Source organism: Berkeleyomyces rouxiae (genome assembly GCF_048999995.1).
Source record: "Berkeleyomyces rouxiae strain 22BRR77 chromosome Unknown BrBRR77_ptg000002l, whole genome shotgun sequence".
In the NCBI taxonomy this organism is placed as follows: domain Eukaryota; kingdom Fungi; phylum Ascomycota; class Sordariomycetes; order Microascales; family Ceratocystidaceae; genus Berkeleyomyces; species Berkeleyomyces rouxiae.
This window is the reverse complement of record NW_027396492.1, coordinates 3,640,714-3,657,108: the sequence shown is the minus strand read 5'-3', so window position 1 is coordinate 3,657,108 and position 16,395 is coordinate 3,640,714. Positions and strand designations below refer to the sequence as shown.

Genomic DNA, 16,395 nt, shown 5'->3' with positions numbered 1-16,395 from the left:
TAATCGCCTCCACAATAGCTAAGAACCCCCTGGGACATGGTTCGATGGATGTAAACGAACACGATTCCGGTTGTGGGAGAATAGACTAACATGTGTAATGGGGACTCATCATCGATCGGGTAATTGGTATATGACAACAGACAGCATGGAAACAAAGACGTGCAGGATCCGTAAAGAGTATTGGTGAAAGGGGAAAACAAGAAATTGGTAAAGTCAGCTTGTCAAACTTGGCAGTATTTCAGCACAAGATACAAGACTGGCCTGCACCACCATAGGCAGGACTTCGAAGAGGGACATCGTGTTTCTTTTAACGAGAAGAAAAACAACAAGATATTGTCCAAAAGAGAGAGGCAGAGAGTAGGCCCAAGTGAAGACACAAAGAGGTCGAAGAAAGGAGACATAGAGTAGTCGCAAGTAGACGTAACAGAGTCGAAGAAAGTAACAGGCAAGAGAGCTGTCCAAAGTAGAGGACACAGAACATGTCACAAGAAGTAGACGTATAGTGGTCGTAAGTAGACACAACAACAGCCGAAAGAAAATAGTCCGAACAGTGGCCTAACGCATTAGACACAACTGTGGCACGAAGACTAGACATAACTGTCAAGAAGTGGGACAGAAGCGAGCTGTTAACAAAGCGAGTAGACAGCAACTGTCAATACCCAGACAGACACGGGCTGTCAGCAAAGCGAGTAGATATAAACTATCAATACCCGGACAGACACGAGCTGTCGGCAATTATAACCCAGCAGGGGTCAAACGCAAGCACCATAGTGGTCAAAGAAGAGACACAAAAAAAGCAGTCGCCGATGGACACACGGTGTCACAAGGAAGAGGCATTAAGAGGTGTCAACCCAAAGAACAGACACGAGCTGTTCGTAGAACCAACGAGCTCAGCAAAGAACAGACACTAGCTGCTGATATCATATAAATAGACCCAACAGGAGTCAAAACAATTAGGCAAGACAAAGGCCAAGAAATACAGACACAGAGGTCTAAAAACAGACATAAACTGTCCAAGAAATCCCACAAGAACTCAATAACATGCTTTGGCACAATGGCAGGTGTGTGAGTAAACTCAACAACAACACTTTATACACTCAGGTACCATGTTGTAACTCAAAGTAATCTGGGAGTTGGCAACATCATTGCTGCAAGCCAAAAGGTGCATAGCTGGTAGACATGGCTTTCTGGAAACCCCCGTTCAGATGTGGCAAGTTGTAACGACTGGTTGATGCGGGACCAAATGAACAGCTTATAAAATAAGGTAGTTGACCGCCCGTAAATCAACAGAAGATCGTACACTGCCTGGTTCCCGAGGACAAAGAATCGGAGAAGCCAACACTGAAGAAGTAGGGGCAATGAAGCCACGTGTGAGCATGCCATCCAGGTTTTGCTTGACAAGTTGCAAATTTAGATGTGCATCATCAGACGGAAGAGTATTGATATGTTCGGCAGTCGAGACAAGATTAACAGCATGACCTGCGTCTTGACAAGAGGTGGTTGAAGGTACACCATCCCGCAAGAACACCGGACGCAAATCATAATAACTGTCCGAACTGCATTCGGGATATCGCTTGTGCACTTGTTCTAGCCGTAGGTCATCCTGATCAACAGGATCGAGAACCTGCTCAGCGGTAGTGCGGTGAGCCCGCCGGTTCTCATTGCTTGCAGTGGAACGCAAAGCTTGAGACGACATTAGCCTAGAGGAACAAAGTGCTTCAACGAAATTAAAGGAGCTGGGACAGAGACAGTGCCATCAACTGACTGTCCACAGAAGAAGAGAAGTAGATTGAGAAATGGAATCAACTAAGAACCAGAAAGAGCCGAGTTATGACTAGCGGACGAAGAAGGTTGTGTAACAACAGCAGCGCTAGTATGATCATAGGAAGACGGGATATCGGCCGTAGTCGAGAGCCGGAACGAAAAGAAGAATAAGGTGTGCTAAAGAATAACAAAGAGTTGGAAGAATGTGTGAGTCTTTAAATGAAGCTTAACAAAATATTACGGATAGGGCCCAAGGAAACCATTAGGGTTCTAGAAAGCCAACGACTCAGGACAATGATAGGTTCCAGAGGTGGACAGTCAGGCCTGCGCGGATATACGGCCGGGAGGAGAGGATAGAACTCTCTAGGTCGTATGGTCGGTTTGAGGTAAAGAGGCACACTCAACTAATTGATCTTATAACACACGGAAGGGAATAAACAATCACAGGAACACTGAGGTAACGAAGACGACAGAAGGTACTGATGCAATGAAGGCTATCAAGAAACAAGTGATAATTAAAGATATAGTACTAAAGAAGAAGGTACTATCGAAGAAGTGATACTATAAACTAGTATACAAAGAAGAATGGCAAAAGGGGTGTATGTGATTGTTAAGCTTGGGGAGCAAGAGTTAACCTGATCACACAGGGCAGAAGGCAACGCTATTTAAGGCGTTGCAGATTCTGACAACAGAGATCTTCCCAAGCTAGAACCAAATCACAGATAACCGAAAGTGGGGACATACGTAACTCAACGTTACCAGACGCTACTATCAAACCGGATGTTAGTTCACGAGATAAACCAACACGGCAGCAGCAGAACTGAAAATCCCTCAAGACACCCAGGCAACGATATGTCGCGTTACAGCGATATCGGCCTAACAGGTGTGGGCCCCACGCTCAAACGCTGTTGACACAAAAGGAACGAGAATAGCAGTCAACTCAGAATAAGCTGCATCAACTGCAGAGTACCGAGTTACCTAATAGCGATGATCTATAGTGTGCAAGCCGGCCACACCCGAGTAGATAAACCGGAGTGACACCTCAAGGTTACACAGACCACCAAGTGGTATAACCGTATCATCATACGTCCTTGGAACATTAGCGTGACACAACGGAAGCGGGGTAAGGTGCCAGGCATAACCCTATGCAATGGCAATGGCAAGAATGGCTATTCATGACAGTATGCTCCTTTTAAATGACTGATTTCCACAGCAGTACTAAGATCGCCACATCCTAGACTAGAATCAAGTCGGAGAATTCGCAAAAGGAAGCCGGGCATCTAGGGACACGGAAGTCCACCGGGCTTTGCAGAATCGGAACAGAAGGAATAAGCCAACCATACGGGTCTAGACACAGCATGACTCCGCAGGCAAGAATTGTAGATCTCGATGCACCAACAACATCGTGACGTATAGGGGATCAACGGAATCCCTAGCATGAAAGCTTGTACATCTGATCAACATAAAACAAGGCCTTGAAGTGCAACGACAACTTCGTAAGGGCCTCGTGTCCACAGACAAGAGGAAGGTAAAAAAGAATGGGAATAACGAAAGGCAACCTCATCAACCGAGGGGCAGCACCAAGGATCTTAAGTGGGAATAAGTTGAGAACGCAGCTCAGTACCCGCAAAGGCAAAGGTTTTTCAACCTTGTTGTCCTCCCTAGTTATGGCATTGGTCATAGAAGTAAGAGCCAGGCCTGTAGGTTATAACAAACAACAATCGCTCAGTTCCATAGCCCATAAATCTGTTGCCTGCAAGATGCAGAAGGTCCCCTGAGAACTACCAAGTTCTGGTAACAAGTGTACACCAGAGTGGCTACTCAGTTGGCACAATCATCAATCGCCGCGACATAATCGCCTCCACAATAGCTAAGAACCCCCTGGGACATGGTTCGATGGATGTAAACGAACACGATTCCGGTTGTGGGAGAATAGACTAACATGTGTAATGGGGACTCATCATCGATCGGGTAATTGGTATATGACAACAGACAGCATGGAAACAAAGACGTGCAGGATCCGTAAAGAGTATTGGTGAAAGGGGAAAACAAGAAATTGGTAAAGTCAGCTTGTCAAACTTGGCAGTATTTCAGCACAAGATACAAGACTGGCCTGCACCACCATAGGCAGGACTTCGAAGAGGGACATCGTGTTTCTTTTAACGAGAAGAAAAACAACAAGATATTGTCCAAAAGAGAGAGGCAGAGAGTAGGCCCAAGTGAAGACACAAAGAGGTCGAAGAAAGGAGACATAGAGTAGTCGCAAGTAGACGTAACAGAGTCGAAGAAAGTAACAGGCAAGAGAGCTGTCCAAAGTAGAGGACACAGAACATGTCACAAGAAGTAGACGTATAGTGGTCGTAAGTAGACACAACAACAGCCGAAAGAAAATAGTCCGAACAGTGGCCTAACGCATTAGACACAACTGTGGCACGAAGACTAGACATAACTGTCAAGAAGTGGGACAGAAGCGAGCTGTTAACAAAGCGAGTAGACAGCAACTGTCAATACCCAGACAGACACGGGCTGTCAGCAAAGCGAGTAGATATAAACTATCAATACCCGGACAGACACGAGCTGTCGGCAATTATAACCCAGCAGGGGTCAAACGCAAGCACCATAGTGGTCAAAGAAGAGACACAAAAAAAGCAGTCGCCGATGGACACACGGTGTCACAAGGAAGAGGCATTAAGAGGTGTCAACCCAAAGAACAGACACGAGCTGTTCGTAGAACCAACGAGCTCAGCAAAGAACAGACACTAGCTGCTGATATCATATAAATAGACCCAACAGGAGTCAAAACAATTAGGCAAGACAAAGGCCAAGAAATACAGACACAGAGGTCTAAAAACAGACATAAACTGTCCAAGAAATCCCACAAGAACTCAATAACATGCTTTGGCACAATGGCAGGTGTGTGAGTAAACTCAACAACAACACTTTATACACTCAGGTACCATGTTGTAACTCAAAGTAATCTGGGAGTTGGCAACATCATTGCTGCAAGCCAAAAGGTGCATAGCTGGTAGACATGGCTTTCTGGAAACCCCCGTTCAGATGTGGCAAGTTGTAACGACTGGTTGATGCGGGACCAAATGAACAGCTTATAAAATAAGGTAGTTGACCGCCCGTAAATCAACAGAAGATCGTACACTGCCTGGTTCCCGAGGACAAAGAATCGGAGAAGCCAACACTGAAGAAGTAGGGGCAATGAAGCCACGTGTGAGCATGCCATCCAGGTTTTGCTTGACAAGTTGCAAATTTAGATGTGCATCATCAGACGGAAGAGTATTGATATGTTCGGCAGTCGAGACAAGATTAACAGCATGACCTGCGTCTTGACAAGAGGTGGTTGAAGGTACACCATCCCGCAAGAACACCGGACGCAAATCATAATAACTGTCCGAACTGCATTCGGGATATCGCTTGTGCACTTGTTCTAGCCGTAGGTCATCCTGATCAACAGGATCGAGAACCTGCTCAGCGGTAGTGCGGTGAGCCCGCCGGTTCTCATTGCTTGCAGTGGAACGCAAAGCTTGAGACGACATTAGCCTAGAGGAACAAAGTGCTTCAACGAAATTAAAGGAGCTGGGACAGAGACAGTGCCATCAACTGACTGTCCACAGAAGAAGAGAAGTAGATTGAGAAATGGAATCAACTAAGAACCAGAAAGAGCCGAGTTATGACTAGCGGACGAAGAAGGTTGTGTAACAACAGCAGCGCTAGTATGATCATAGGAAGACGGGATATCGGCCGTAGTCGAGAGCCGGAACGAAAAGAAGAATAAGGTGTGCTAAAGAATAACAAAGAGTTGGAAGAATGTGTGAGTCTTTAAATGAAGCTTAACAAAATATTACGGATAGGGCCCAAGGAAATCATTAGGGTTCTAGAAAGCCAACGACTCAGGACAATGATAGGTTCCAGAGGTGGACAGTCAGGCCTGCGCGGATATACGGCCGGGAGGAGAGGATAGAACTCTCTAGGTCGTATGGTCGGTTTGAGGTAAAGAGGCACACTCAACTAATTGATCTTATAACACACGGAAGGGAATAAACAATCACAGGAACACTGAGGTAACGAAGACGACAGAAGGTACTGATGCAATGAAGGCTATCAAGAAACAAGTGATAATTAAAGATATAGTACTAAAGAAGAAGGTACTATCGAAGAAGTGATACTATAAACTAGTATACAAAGAAGAATGGCAAAAGGGGTGTATGTGATTGTTAAGCTTGGGGAGCAAGAGTTAACCTGATCACACAGGGCAGAAGGCAACGCTATTTAAGGCGTTGCAGATTCTGACAACAGAGATCTTCCCAAGCTAGAACCAAATCACAGATAACCGAAAGTGGGGACATACGTAACTCAACGTTACCAGACGCTACTATCAAACCGGATGTTAGTTCACGAGATAAACCAACACGGCAGCAGCAGAACTGAAAATCCCTCAAGACACCCAGGCAACGATATGTCGCGTTACAGCGATATCGGCCTAACAGGTGTGGGCCCCACGCTCAAACGCTGTTGACACAAAAGGAACGAGAATAGCAGTCAACTCAGAATAAGCTGCATCAACTGCAGAGTACCGAGTTACCTAATAGCGATGATCTATAGTGTGCAAGCCGGCCACACCCGAGTAGATAAACCGGAGTGACACCTCAAGGTTACACAGACCACCAAGTGGTATAACCGTATCATCATACGTCCTTGGAACATTAGCGTGACACAACGGAAGCGGGGTAAGGTGCCAGGCATAACCCTATGCAATGGCAATGGCAAGAATGGCTATTCATGACACCCACATACAGGACGCTCTGGCTTGGAACACCTATCCTGCCCCTAAGGGAACGCTTGATCAGTTCGCTAATTTCTGCAACACGCTGGACAATACGATCAACAACCGAACCCGGGGAAACAACGGGAAAATCCAACCGCCTCCTGGTGTGGTCCCCTTTCAGCAAGATTCTCGTTCGAGAAATGCTGGCGCCCAAAAAGCTGTCCCCAACACCAAGCCAGCTAAGGGTACCTCTGCAGGTCCCGATGCCAACGGTCTACCCTTCCGTAAGACTGCTGACGGCAAAATGGCAAAGGGTGTTTGTTGGAAGTGTGGCGCAAAGGACCACATGCTAAAGGCTTGCCCCAAAAACAACCTTGCTCTTCGCGCAGCTACTGTCCCTTCTCCCTCCACTTCTACCCGGGCTCCCTCGACGGCCCCTGCGCCTGATGCGTCAAAAAACTAGAAGGGCTACCGACCCATTCCCCTCTGGTCCTGGCTAGCCCTGACGCTGCTGATGAGGGTCTCTTGAGAATCAGCACTTGTTCTCTTGATAATGCTATCGATTATGGTAACTCTCCCCCTCTGGTTATTCCTGTGACAGTGAATAATTCCATTGAGGCCTACGCTATGGTGGATTCGGGATCAACAACTTGTTTTGTGGATTCTGAATTTATAGCAAGGCATCAGATTCCTACTGTTCTCAAGGCCAGAGCCGAGTCGCTCCATGTTGTTGATGGTAGTGAAACTGCTGCGGGTAAAGTGACCCACCAAGTTCCTTTGTCCCTCTCTTTTCCTAATTATTCAGAAACTTTGGTTTTTCAAATCACGAAGCTTGGGGGCTACCACATCATCCTGGGGAAATGCTGGCTCGACGCCCATAACCCGGAAATTTCTTGGCCTTCCAATACGCTCAAGATATCGGTTACTTCTACCGCCGATGGCAATGCTGTGGCAGCTTCTGATTCTTCTTCTTCTTCTTCTTCTGTTTCGACTGCTTCTACTGATTCTGGCGCTTCGTTTGATTTTTCTTATACAAAAAACGACAAAAATATTGCTTCTACCGCTGGCAGTCAGATTGAGGGATCTGCTCCTGCTTCAGCCACTTCACCCCTTCCTTCTTTTATTGCACAATCGTCAGCTGTGTCTTGTTCCTGTGTGACGGTGTCGTCTCAGGCTTTGCATCGCTTTGCCAAAGCTGAGAAACTACAGATTTATCGTGTCACCGCTCAGGAAGTCCTGGATTATCTCAATCAGGAGGACCTAACTCCGGAACAAGAGCATGCACGGCTCCTTGAACGCATCCCGAAGAAATACCATGACCTACTTCCTCTGTTCTCTCGAGAAGGTGCTGATCAACTACCACCTCACCGGGACATTGATCATGCGATTAACTTCGTTCCCGATGCGAAATACCCCAAGGCCCCGCTGTACGATATGACTCCACTCGAGTTGCAGGCTGTCAAAAAATATCTAGATGGCATGCTTGCTAAAGGCTTTATTTCCTCTTCCTCTTCGCCGCTGGCTTCCCCGATTCTTTTTGCTAGGAAGCCAGGCAGTTTACGATTCTGTGTTGATTTCCGAGCCGTCAATGATATCACCATCAAAGACGTAACTCCTCTGCCTCGGATCAATGAATCACTGCGCACGGCGGCTACGGGAAACATTTTTACAAAGCTGGATCTGAGAGCTGCGTACCACTTGATTCGCATCAAGAAAGGTGATGAATACAAGACAGCTTTCAGAACTCGATATGGCATTTTTGAGTACAATGTGATGCCGTTTGGGCTCACCAATGCTCCTGCCACGTGTCAGAAATATGTCAGCGAGGTCTTGTCGGAGTATTTGGACATATTCTGTGTCTGTTACTTGGATGATATCCTGGTGTTCTCTCTGAACCAAGAGGAACATGATGTTCATGTGCGCAAAGTCCTGCTAAAATTAGCGCAGGCCAGTCTGTTTGTCAAGGGTGAAAAATGCGAATTCGACAAGACTGAAACTACCTTTGTTGGCTTTGTTATTTCAGCCGATGCTCTGAAGATGGACCCCGCTAAAGTTGCGGCTGTCCGTGAGTGGGAGGCTCCCCGAACTGTTAAGGGAGTCCAGTCCTTTTTGGGTTTTGCCAATTTCTATAGGAGGTTCATCCGTGACTTCTCTAGAATCTGCACACCTCTCTTCGAGTTGACTAAAAAGACGCAATCTTTTGTCTGGTCCTCTGAATGTGAGGCAGCATTTCACACCCTGAAGGACCTTTTCTGCTCTGAACCTATCCTCAAGCACTTTGATTACCTGTTGGACACTGTTATTGAAACAGACGCGTCTGACCGTGTAATATCTGCCGTCATGTCTCAATACCACCCGACTGACAAGGGGCTTCTACTACACCCCGTGGCCTATTTCTCTCAAAAAATGAATCCTGCCCAGTGTAACTACGGCGTAGGTGACAAGGAGTTGTTAGCCATTGTGGAGTCTCTAAAGTCGTGGCGATTCATGGTTGAAAGTCTGGAAAAACCTGTTCTGGTATTGACGGACCATCGGAATTTAGCCGTTCTTAAGCAAATTCCGGCCATGAACAGACGGCAAGCGAGGTGGGCTATGGAACTGAGCGAGTACCGTTATGTCATCACTTATAGGCCTGGCTCCTTGAATTCTAGAGCTGATGCCCTGACCAGACGCTACGAAGACCTCGTTTCTTCTTCTTCTGAGGAGGATAAAGAGCTGTGTGCTCCTATTATTCCCCCTGAAAATTTTATTGGTACCATGTCTTTGGTAGACGAGGTAAAAATCGCGCTATCCACGGACAAGTGGGCTCTTGATGTTATTTCTGCTCTTCGAGGCCAGTCGACCAAACCTCCAGATGTGGACCTCAGTGTCTGCAGGCTTGACAATGACGGTCTTTTGTTTGTCAACGACCTTCTATATTTGCCGAACGAGGATCTACGAGTTCGTGCATTGAAGAATTGTCATGATATTATGCCTAGCGGACACCCTGGACAAAAGAACACTTTTGAACTTCTTGTTCGGGAATACTGGTGGCCCGGGATGCGTCGTGATGTCATCCGGTACATCCGAAATTGTGAGGTCTGCCAACGGATCAAGTCCGCGCGACATAGTCCCTACGGTCTACTGAAACCTCTGACCATTCCGCAAGCTCGGTGGACATCTGTGTCCCTTGATTTTATCACCGGCTTGCCGGTCTCCAATTCTTTTGACATGATTCTCGTTGTCGTCGATAGGCTTAGCAAAATGGCTCACTTTATACCTTGCGATTCCTCGCTGGATGCTGCAGGTTTTGCTAAGCTCTATTTGTCAGCAGTGTATAGGCTCCACGGTCTGCCATTGGACATTGTGTCCGACAGGGGTAGTCTGTTTACGTCGGCTTTTTCCAAGGCTTTAGCCAAACTGTTGGGCATAAAGCAAAATCTGAGTACTGCGTTCCACCCTCAGACCGATGGTCAGACTGAGCGTGTGAACTCTATTTTGGAGCAATACCTGCGGGGTTACACCAACTATAGACAGGACAATTGGGCTGATCTTTTGCCCTTGGCGGAGTTCTCTTACAATGACTCCGAGTCCAGTTCTACTATGCTGACGCCCTTCTTTGCGAACCACGGGTTTCACCCCAGAAGTGGGCGTGAGTCGCTCCCAGTCTCTGTGGAAAAAGGCCCGTTGCGGAACTTTGTTAAAGAGCTTGACAACATTTGTCAGTTTTTAAAGACTGAAATTACGTGGAGCCGTGAGCGGATGACCGAGTACGCGAATCGACACAAATCTTCCGCCCCTCTCCTTCGAGAAGGGGACTTAGTGTGGCTTTTGAGTAGAAATATTCGAACTACTCGTCCTTCAAAGAAGTTGGACTTCAAGAAGCTTGGCCCATTTAAGATTCTACGGAAGGTGTCTTCGCATGCCTACGAGTTGGCACTCCCTGCCACTATGAAGGTTCATCCCGTCTTCCACGTTTGTCTGCTGGAACCATGTGCGTCGGATCCTCTTCCTGGCCAGAAAAACCCTCCTCCTCCTCCCGTCATAGTAGATGGCGAGGAAGAATTTGTGGTCAAGGAAATTATAGGCGTGTCTTCGCGTGGCCCTCTGCAATATCAAGTAGTTTGGGAGGGCTATGAACATGATGGACCCTCCTGGGAACCTCTGGACCATTTAGCCAATGCACCTGAGAAGGTTGCAGAATTCTACAAGAGGATGCCTAACGCCAGACGATCTTAGTACTGCTGTGGAAATCAGTCATAAAAAGGGGGGCTACTGTCATGAATAGCTATCCTGACACTGCTCATGCTAAGGGTTATGCATGAGACCTACCCCACTCTTCTTTTCCACAACGCCGAAGGTCGGCGACCTATGAAGATGCGCTTATGGCACAGGTTGGTCTGTGTAGATCGTGAGTTGATCAACGGATATGAGGTTGTCGTGGGATGTGCTGAGCACGGGTGCTCTGATAGACGTTGTTCTGCTGCTGCGGAGTTTTCTTGTTGCAATTGCCATTGCGTGCTTAGGTGGGGGTTGTTATCTGGTTCGATTGTTACGAACCTGTTACGTCTTGTTTACACGAGACTTATCTTTTGTTCGTAGTTAGATGTTGATTGTTTCTAGCTTGGGAAGACAGAGTTTTGTCAGGAGCGCCGACAACATAAATATCGTCGTCTCCTGCCCTGAGTTGATCAGGTTTACTCTTGTTCTCCAAGCTTAACAATCACATGCACTTGCTTACCTTCTTCTTCTTCTTTATACCATTCTGTTCTTGCTTTCTTTGCAGTTCAACCTTTCTTCTTCTTTGAAGTGTGTGATTGTTCCTCCTCCTTCCTCTTTGTGCCGCTCTATTCTCAGAATAGCCATCTAAGTTGTGTGTTGCCTCTTCATCTCAACCGACCATACGTCTTAGCACTCTGTCTAACTGACGTCTTCCTCCACAGGCCCGACTGTCCACCTCAGGAACCTATCATTGTCCCGAGTCGTTGGCTGTACCCGGAACCCTAATCCTTTCTTCGGGCCCTATCCGTAATACCCCGTTGGTCTGTGGGTGGTAAGCTATTACGGATAGGGCCCGAAGAAAGGATTAGGGTTCCGGGTACAGCCAACGACTCGGGACAATGATAGGTTCCTGAGGTGGACAGTCGGGCCTGTGGAGGAAGACGTCAGTTAGACAGAGTGCTAAGACGTATGGTCGGTTGAGATGAAGAGGCAACACACAACTTAGATGGCTATTCTGAGAATAGAGCGGTACAAAGAGGAAGGAGGAGGAACAATCACACACTTCAAAGAAGAAGAAAGGTTGAACTGCAAAGAAAGCAAGAACAGAATGGTATAAAGAAGAAGAAGAAGGTAAGCAAGTGCATGTGATTGTTAAGCTTGGAGAACAAGAGTAAACCTGATCAACTCAGGGCAGGAGACGACGATATTTATGTTGTCGGCGCTCCTGACAAAACTCTGTCTTCCCAAGCTAGAAACAATCAACATCTAACTACGAACAAAAGATAAGTCTCGTGTAAACAAGACGTAACAGGTTCATAACAATCGAACCAGATAACAACCCCCACCTAAGCACGCAATGGCAATTGCAACAAGAAAACTCCGCAGCAGCAGAACAACGTCTATCAGAGCACCCGTGCTCAGCACATCCCACGACAACCTCATATCCGTTGATCAACTCACGATCTACACAGACCAACCTGTGCCATAAGCGCATCTTCATAGGTCGCCGACCTTCGGCGTTGTGGAAAAGAAGAGTGGGGTAGGTCTCATGCATAACCCTTAGCATGAGCAGTGTCAGGATAGCTATTCATGACAGTCGCCGACCTTCGGCGTTGTGGAAAAGAAGAGTGGGGTAGGTCTCATGCATAACCCTTAGCATGAGCAGTGTCAGGATAGCTATTCATGACAGTAGCCCCCCTTTTTATGACTGATTTCCACAGCAGTACTAAGATCGTCTGGCGTTAGGCATCCTCTTGTAGAATTCTGCAACCTTCTCAGGTGCATTGGCTAAATGGTCCAGAGGTTCCCAGGAGGGTCCATCATGTTCATAGCCCTCCCAAACTACTTGATATTGCAGAGGGCCACGCGAAGACACGCCTATAATTTCCTTGACCACAAATTCTTCCTCGCCATCTACTATGACGGGAGGAGGAGGAGGGTTTTTCTGGCCAGGAAGAGGATCCGACGCACATGGTTCCAGCAGACAAACGTGGAAGACGGGATGAACCTTCATAGTGGCAGGGAGTGCCAACTCGTAGGCATGCGAAGACACCTTCCGTAGAATCTTAAATGGGCCAAGCTTCTTGAAGTCCAACTTCTTTGAAGGACGAGTAGTTCGAATATTTCTACTCAAAAGCCACACTAAGTCCCCTTCTCGAAGGAGAGGGGCGGAAGATTTGTGTCGATTCGCGTACTCGGTCATCCGCTCACGGCTCCACGTAATTTCAGTCTTTAAAAACTGACAAATGTTGTCAAGCTCTTTAACAAAGTTCCGCAACGGGCCTTTTTCCACAGAGACTGGGAGCGACTCACGCCCACTTCTGGGGTGAAACCCGTGGTTCGCAAAGAAGGGCGTCAGCATAGTAGAACTGGACTCGGAGTCATTGTAAGAGAACTCCGCCAAGGGCAAAAGATCAGCCCAATTGTCCTGTCTATAGTTGGTGTAACCCCGCAGGTATTGCTCCAAAATAGAGTTCACACGCTCAGTCTGACCATCGGTCTGAGGGTGGAACGCAGTACTCAGATTTTGCTTTATGCCCAACAGTTTGGCTAAAGCCTTGGAAAAAGCCGACGTAAACAGACTACCCCTGTCGGACACAATGTCCAATGGCAGACCGTGGAGCCTATACACTGCTGACAAATAGAGCTTAGCAAAACCTGCAGCATCCAGCGAGGAATCGCAAGGTATAAAGTGAGCCATTTTGCTAAGCCTATCGACGACAACGAGAATCATGTCAAAAGAATTGGAGACCGGCAAGCCGGTGATAAAATCAAGGGACACAGATGTCCACCGAGCTTGCGGAATGGTCAGAGGTTTCAGTAGACCGTAGGGACTATGTCGCGCGGACTTGATCCGTTGGCAGACCTCACAATTTCGGATGTACCGGATGACATCACGACGCATCCCGGGCCACCAGTATTCCCGAACAAGAAGTTCAAAAGTGTTCTTTTGTCCAGGGTGTCCGCTAGGCATAATATCATGACAATTCTTCAATGCACGAACTCGTAGATCCTCGTTCGGCAAATATAGAAGGTCGTTGACAAACAAAAGACCGTCATTGTCAAGCCTGCAGACACTGAGGTCCACATCTGGAGGTTTGGTCGACTGGCCTCGAAGAGCAGAAATAACATCAAGAGCCCACTTGTCCGTGGATAGCGCGATTTTTACCTCGTCTACCAAAGACATGGTACCAATAAAATTTTCAGGGGGAATAATAGGAGCACACAGCTCTTTATCCTCCTCAGAAGAAGAAGAAGAATCAGAAGCTGCCACAGCATTGCCATCGGCGGTAGAAGTAACCGATATCTTGAGCGTATTGGAAGGCCAAGAAATTTCCGGGTTATGGGCGTCGAGCCAGCATTTCCCCAGGATGATGTGGTAGCCCCCAAGCTTCGTGATTTGAAAAACCAAAGTTTCTGAATAATTAGGAAAAGAGAGGGACAAAGGAACTTGGTGGGTCACTTTACCCGCAGCAGTTTCACTACCATCAACAACATGGAGCGACTCGGCTCTGGCCTTGAGAACAGTAGGAATCTGATGCCTTGCTATAAATTCAGAATCCACAAAACAAGTTGTTGATCCCGAATCCACCATAGCGTAGGCCTCAATGGAATTATTCACTGTCACAGGAATAACCAGAGGGGGAGAGTTACCATAATCGATAGCATTATCAAGAGAACAAGTGCTGATTCTCAAGAGACCCTCATCAGCAGCGTCAGGGCTAGCCAGGACCAGAGGGGAATGGGTCGGTAGCCCTTCTAGTTTTTTGACGCATCAGGCGCAGGGGCCGTCGAGGGAGCCCGGGTAGAAGTGGAGGGAGAAGGGACAGTAGCTGCGCGAAGAGCAAGGTTGTTTTTGGGGCAAGCCTTTAGCATGTGGTCCTTTGCGCCACACTTCCAACAAACACCCTTTGCCATTTTGCCGTCAGCAGTCTTACGGAAGGGTAGACCGTTGGCATCGGGACCTGCAGAGGTACCCTTAGCTGGCTTGGTGTTGGGGACAGCTTTTTGGGCGCCAGCATTTCTCGAACGAGAATCTTGCTGAAAGGGGACCACACCAGGAGGCGGTTGGATTTTCCCGTTGTTTCCCCGGGTTCGGTTGTTGATCGTATTGTCCAGCGTGTTGCAGAAATTAGCGAACTGATCAAGCGTTCCCTTAGGGGCAGGATAGGTGTTCCAAGCCAGAGCGTCCTGTATGTGGGGCTTGAGGCCTCGCTGAAATAGTGCAATGGTGAAATCAGCGTCGGCCCAACCGAGTTTCTTCAACAGCGTTGTAAAAGCAGAGTGATAGGCAGTACAAGTACCTGTCTGCTTTAAGTCGAAGATCTGCTGGGTCGCAGTCATGCGCCAGTCAGGGTCATCGAAAGCCTCAGCTAACGATTTCATAAAATCGTCGTACGTTTCAAAGTTCATGTGTCCAGTGGCCGGGTCCATCCGAGGCATGGCCCAATCCAGAGCGCCATCTCTAAGGTAGGAGAAGGCAGTCATCAGCTTGCGCTGCTCCGTGCGGTGGTGCTTGGGTGCAGCAGCAAATTTGACCGCAAGTTGCCTCTGGAACGCCTGGAAGCCTTGCTGATTGCCATCATAGGGCACGACATCAAGATGCTTGTCGGCCTCTTTCAACGGATCGGCATCCTCTTCCCGTTTGACTCGGGGAAGAGACTCAAGGGAGTTGAAGCGGGCTTCAGCGCCAGCCTGGAACGCAGCCCAGTAAACCTGAGCCGCATCAGGAACAGAGCCAACGGGGATGGGCGGGGCACCATCGTCGGTGCGCAGACCAGACATGTAAGCCGCCACAATAGCCATTTTGATCTCAGCACTGAACTCCCTAGGAAGGGCACCGAGATGCCAGTTCTCAGGAGTTCGGTCAGGAATCGACAGGAGGAACGTATTGAGATGCTCGATCATTTCGCGAGTGAGGGCCATTGCGAGTTGAAACGTAATAGAGAGGGAAAAATAAATGAGGAGAGAAAAAAGTGCCAAAGAGAGCCAAAGTTGTAATAGCGTCGGGTCTTCAAATGAAGCTTAACAAAATATTACGGATAGGGCCCGAAGAAAGGATTAGGGTTCCGGGTACAGCCAACGACTCGGGACAATGATAGGTTCCTGAGGTGGACAGTCGGGCCTGTGAAGGAAGACGTCAGTTAGACAGAGTGCTAAGACGTATGGTCGGTTGAGATGAAGAGGCAACACACAACTTAGATGGCTATTCGGAGAATAGAGCGGCACAAAGAGGAAGGAGGAGGAACAATCACACACTTCAAAGAAGAAGAAAGGTTGAACTGCAAAGAAAGCAAGAACAGAATGGTATAAAGAAGAAGAAGAAGGTAAGCAAGTGCATGTGATTGTTAAGCTTGGAGAACAAGAGTAAACCTGATCAACTCAGGGCAGGAGACGACGATATTTATGTTGTCGGCGCTCCTGACAAAACTCTGTCTTCCCAAGCTAGAAACAATCAACATCTAACTACGAACAAAAGATAAGTCTCGTGTAAACAAGACGTAACAGGTTCGTAACAATCGAACCAGATAACAACCCCCACCTAAGCACGCAATGGCAATTGCAACAAGAAAACTCCGCAGCAGCAGAACAACGTCTATCAGAGCACCCGTGCTCAGCACATCCCACGACAACCTCATATCCGTTGATCAGCT

General features: G+C 47.7%; 3 protein-coding genes across 3 annotated transcripts; 1 reads left to right on the top strand and 2 right to left on the bottom strand.

The window, feature by feature from the left end:
- Nucleotides 1–7,168: 7,168 nt before the first annotated feature.
- On the top strand, nt 7,169–10,759 carry BROUX77_002591 (uncharacterized protein; the record flags this gene model as incomplete). The annotated part of the gene is made up of 1 exon (XM_073747148.1): nt 7,169–10,759. The coding sequence occupies one exon, from the start codon at nt 7,169–7,171 to the stop codon at nt 10,757–10,759; it is 3,591 nt and encodes a 1,196-aa protein (XP_073607673.1).
- A 1,708-nt stretch (nt 10,760–12,467) lies between these two features.
- On the bottom strand, nt 12,468–14,336 carry BROUX77_002590 (uncharacterized protein; the record flags this gene model as incomplete). The annotated part of the gene is made up of 1 exon (XM_073747147.1): nt 12,468–14,336. The coding sequence occupies one exon, from the start codon at nt 14,334–14,336 to the stop codon at nt 12,468–12,470; it is 1,869 nt and encodes a 622-aa protein (XP_073607672.1).
- Nucleotides 14,337–14,500: 164 nt separating this feature from the next.
- On the bottom strand, nt 14,501–15,667 carry BROUX77_002589 (uncharacterized protein; the record flags this gene model as incomplete). The annotated part of the gene is made up of 1 exon (XM_073747146.1): nt 14,501–15,667. One exon carries the CDS (start codon nt 15,665–15,667, stop codon nt 14,501–14,503), a length of 1,167 nt encoding a protein of 388 aa, XP_073607671.1.
- Nucleotides 15,668–16,395: the final 728 nt, after the last annotated feature.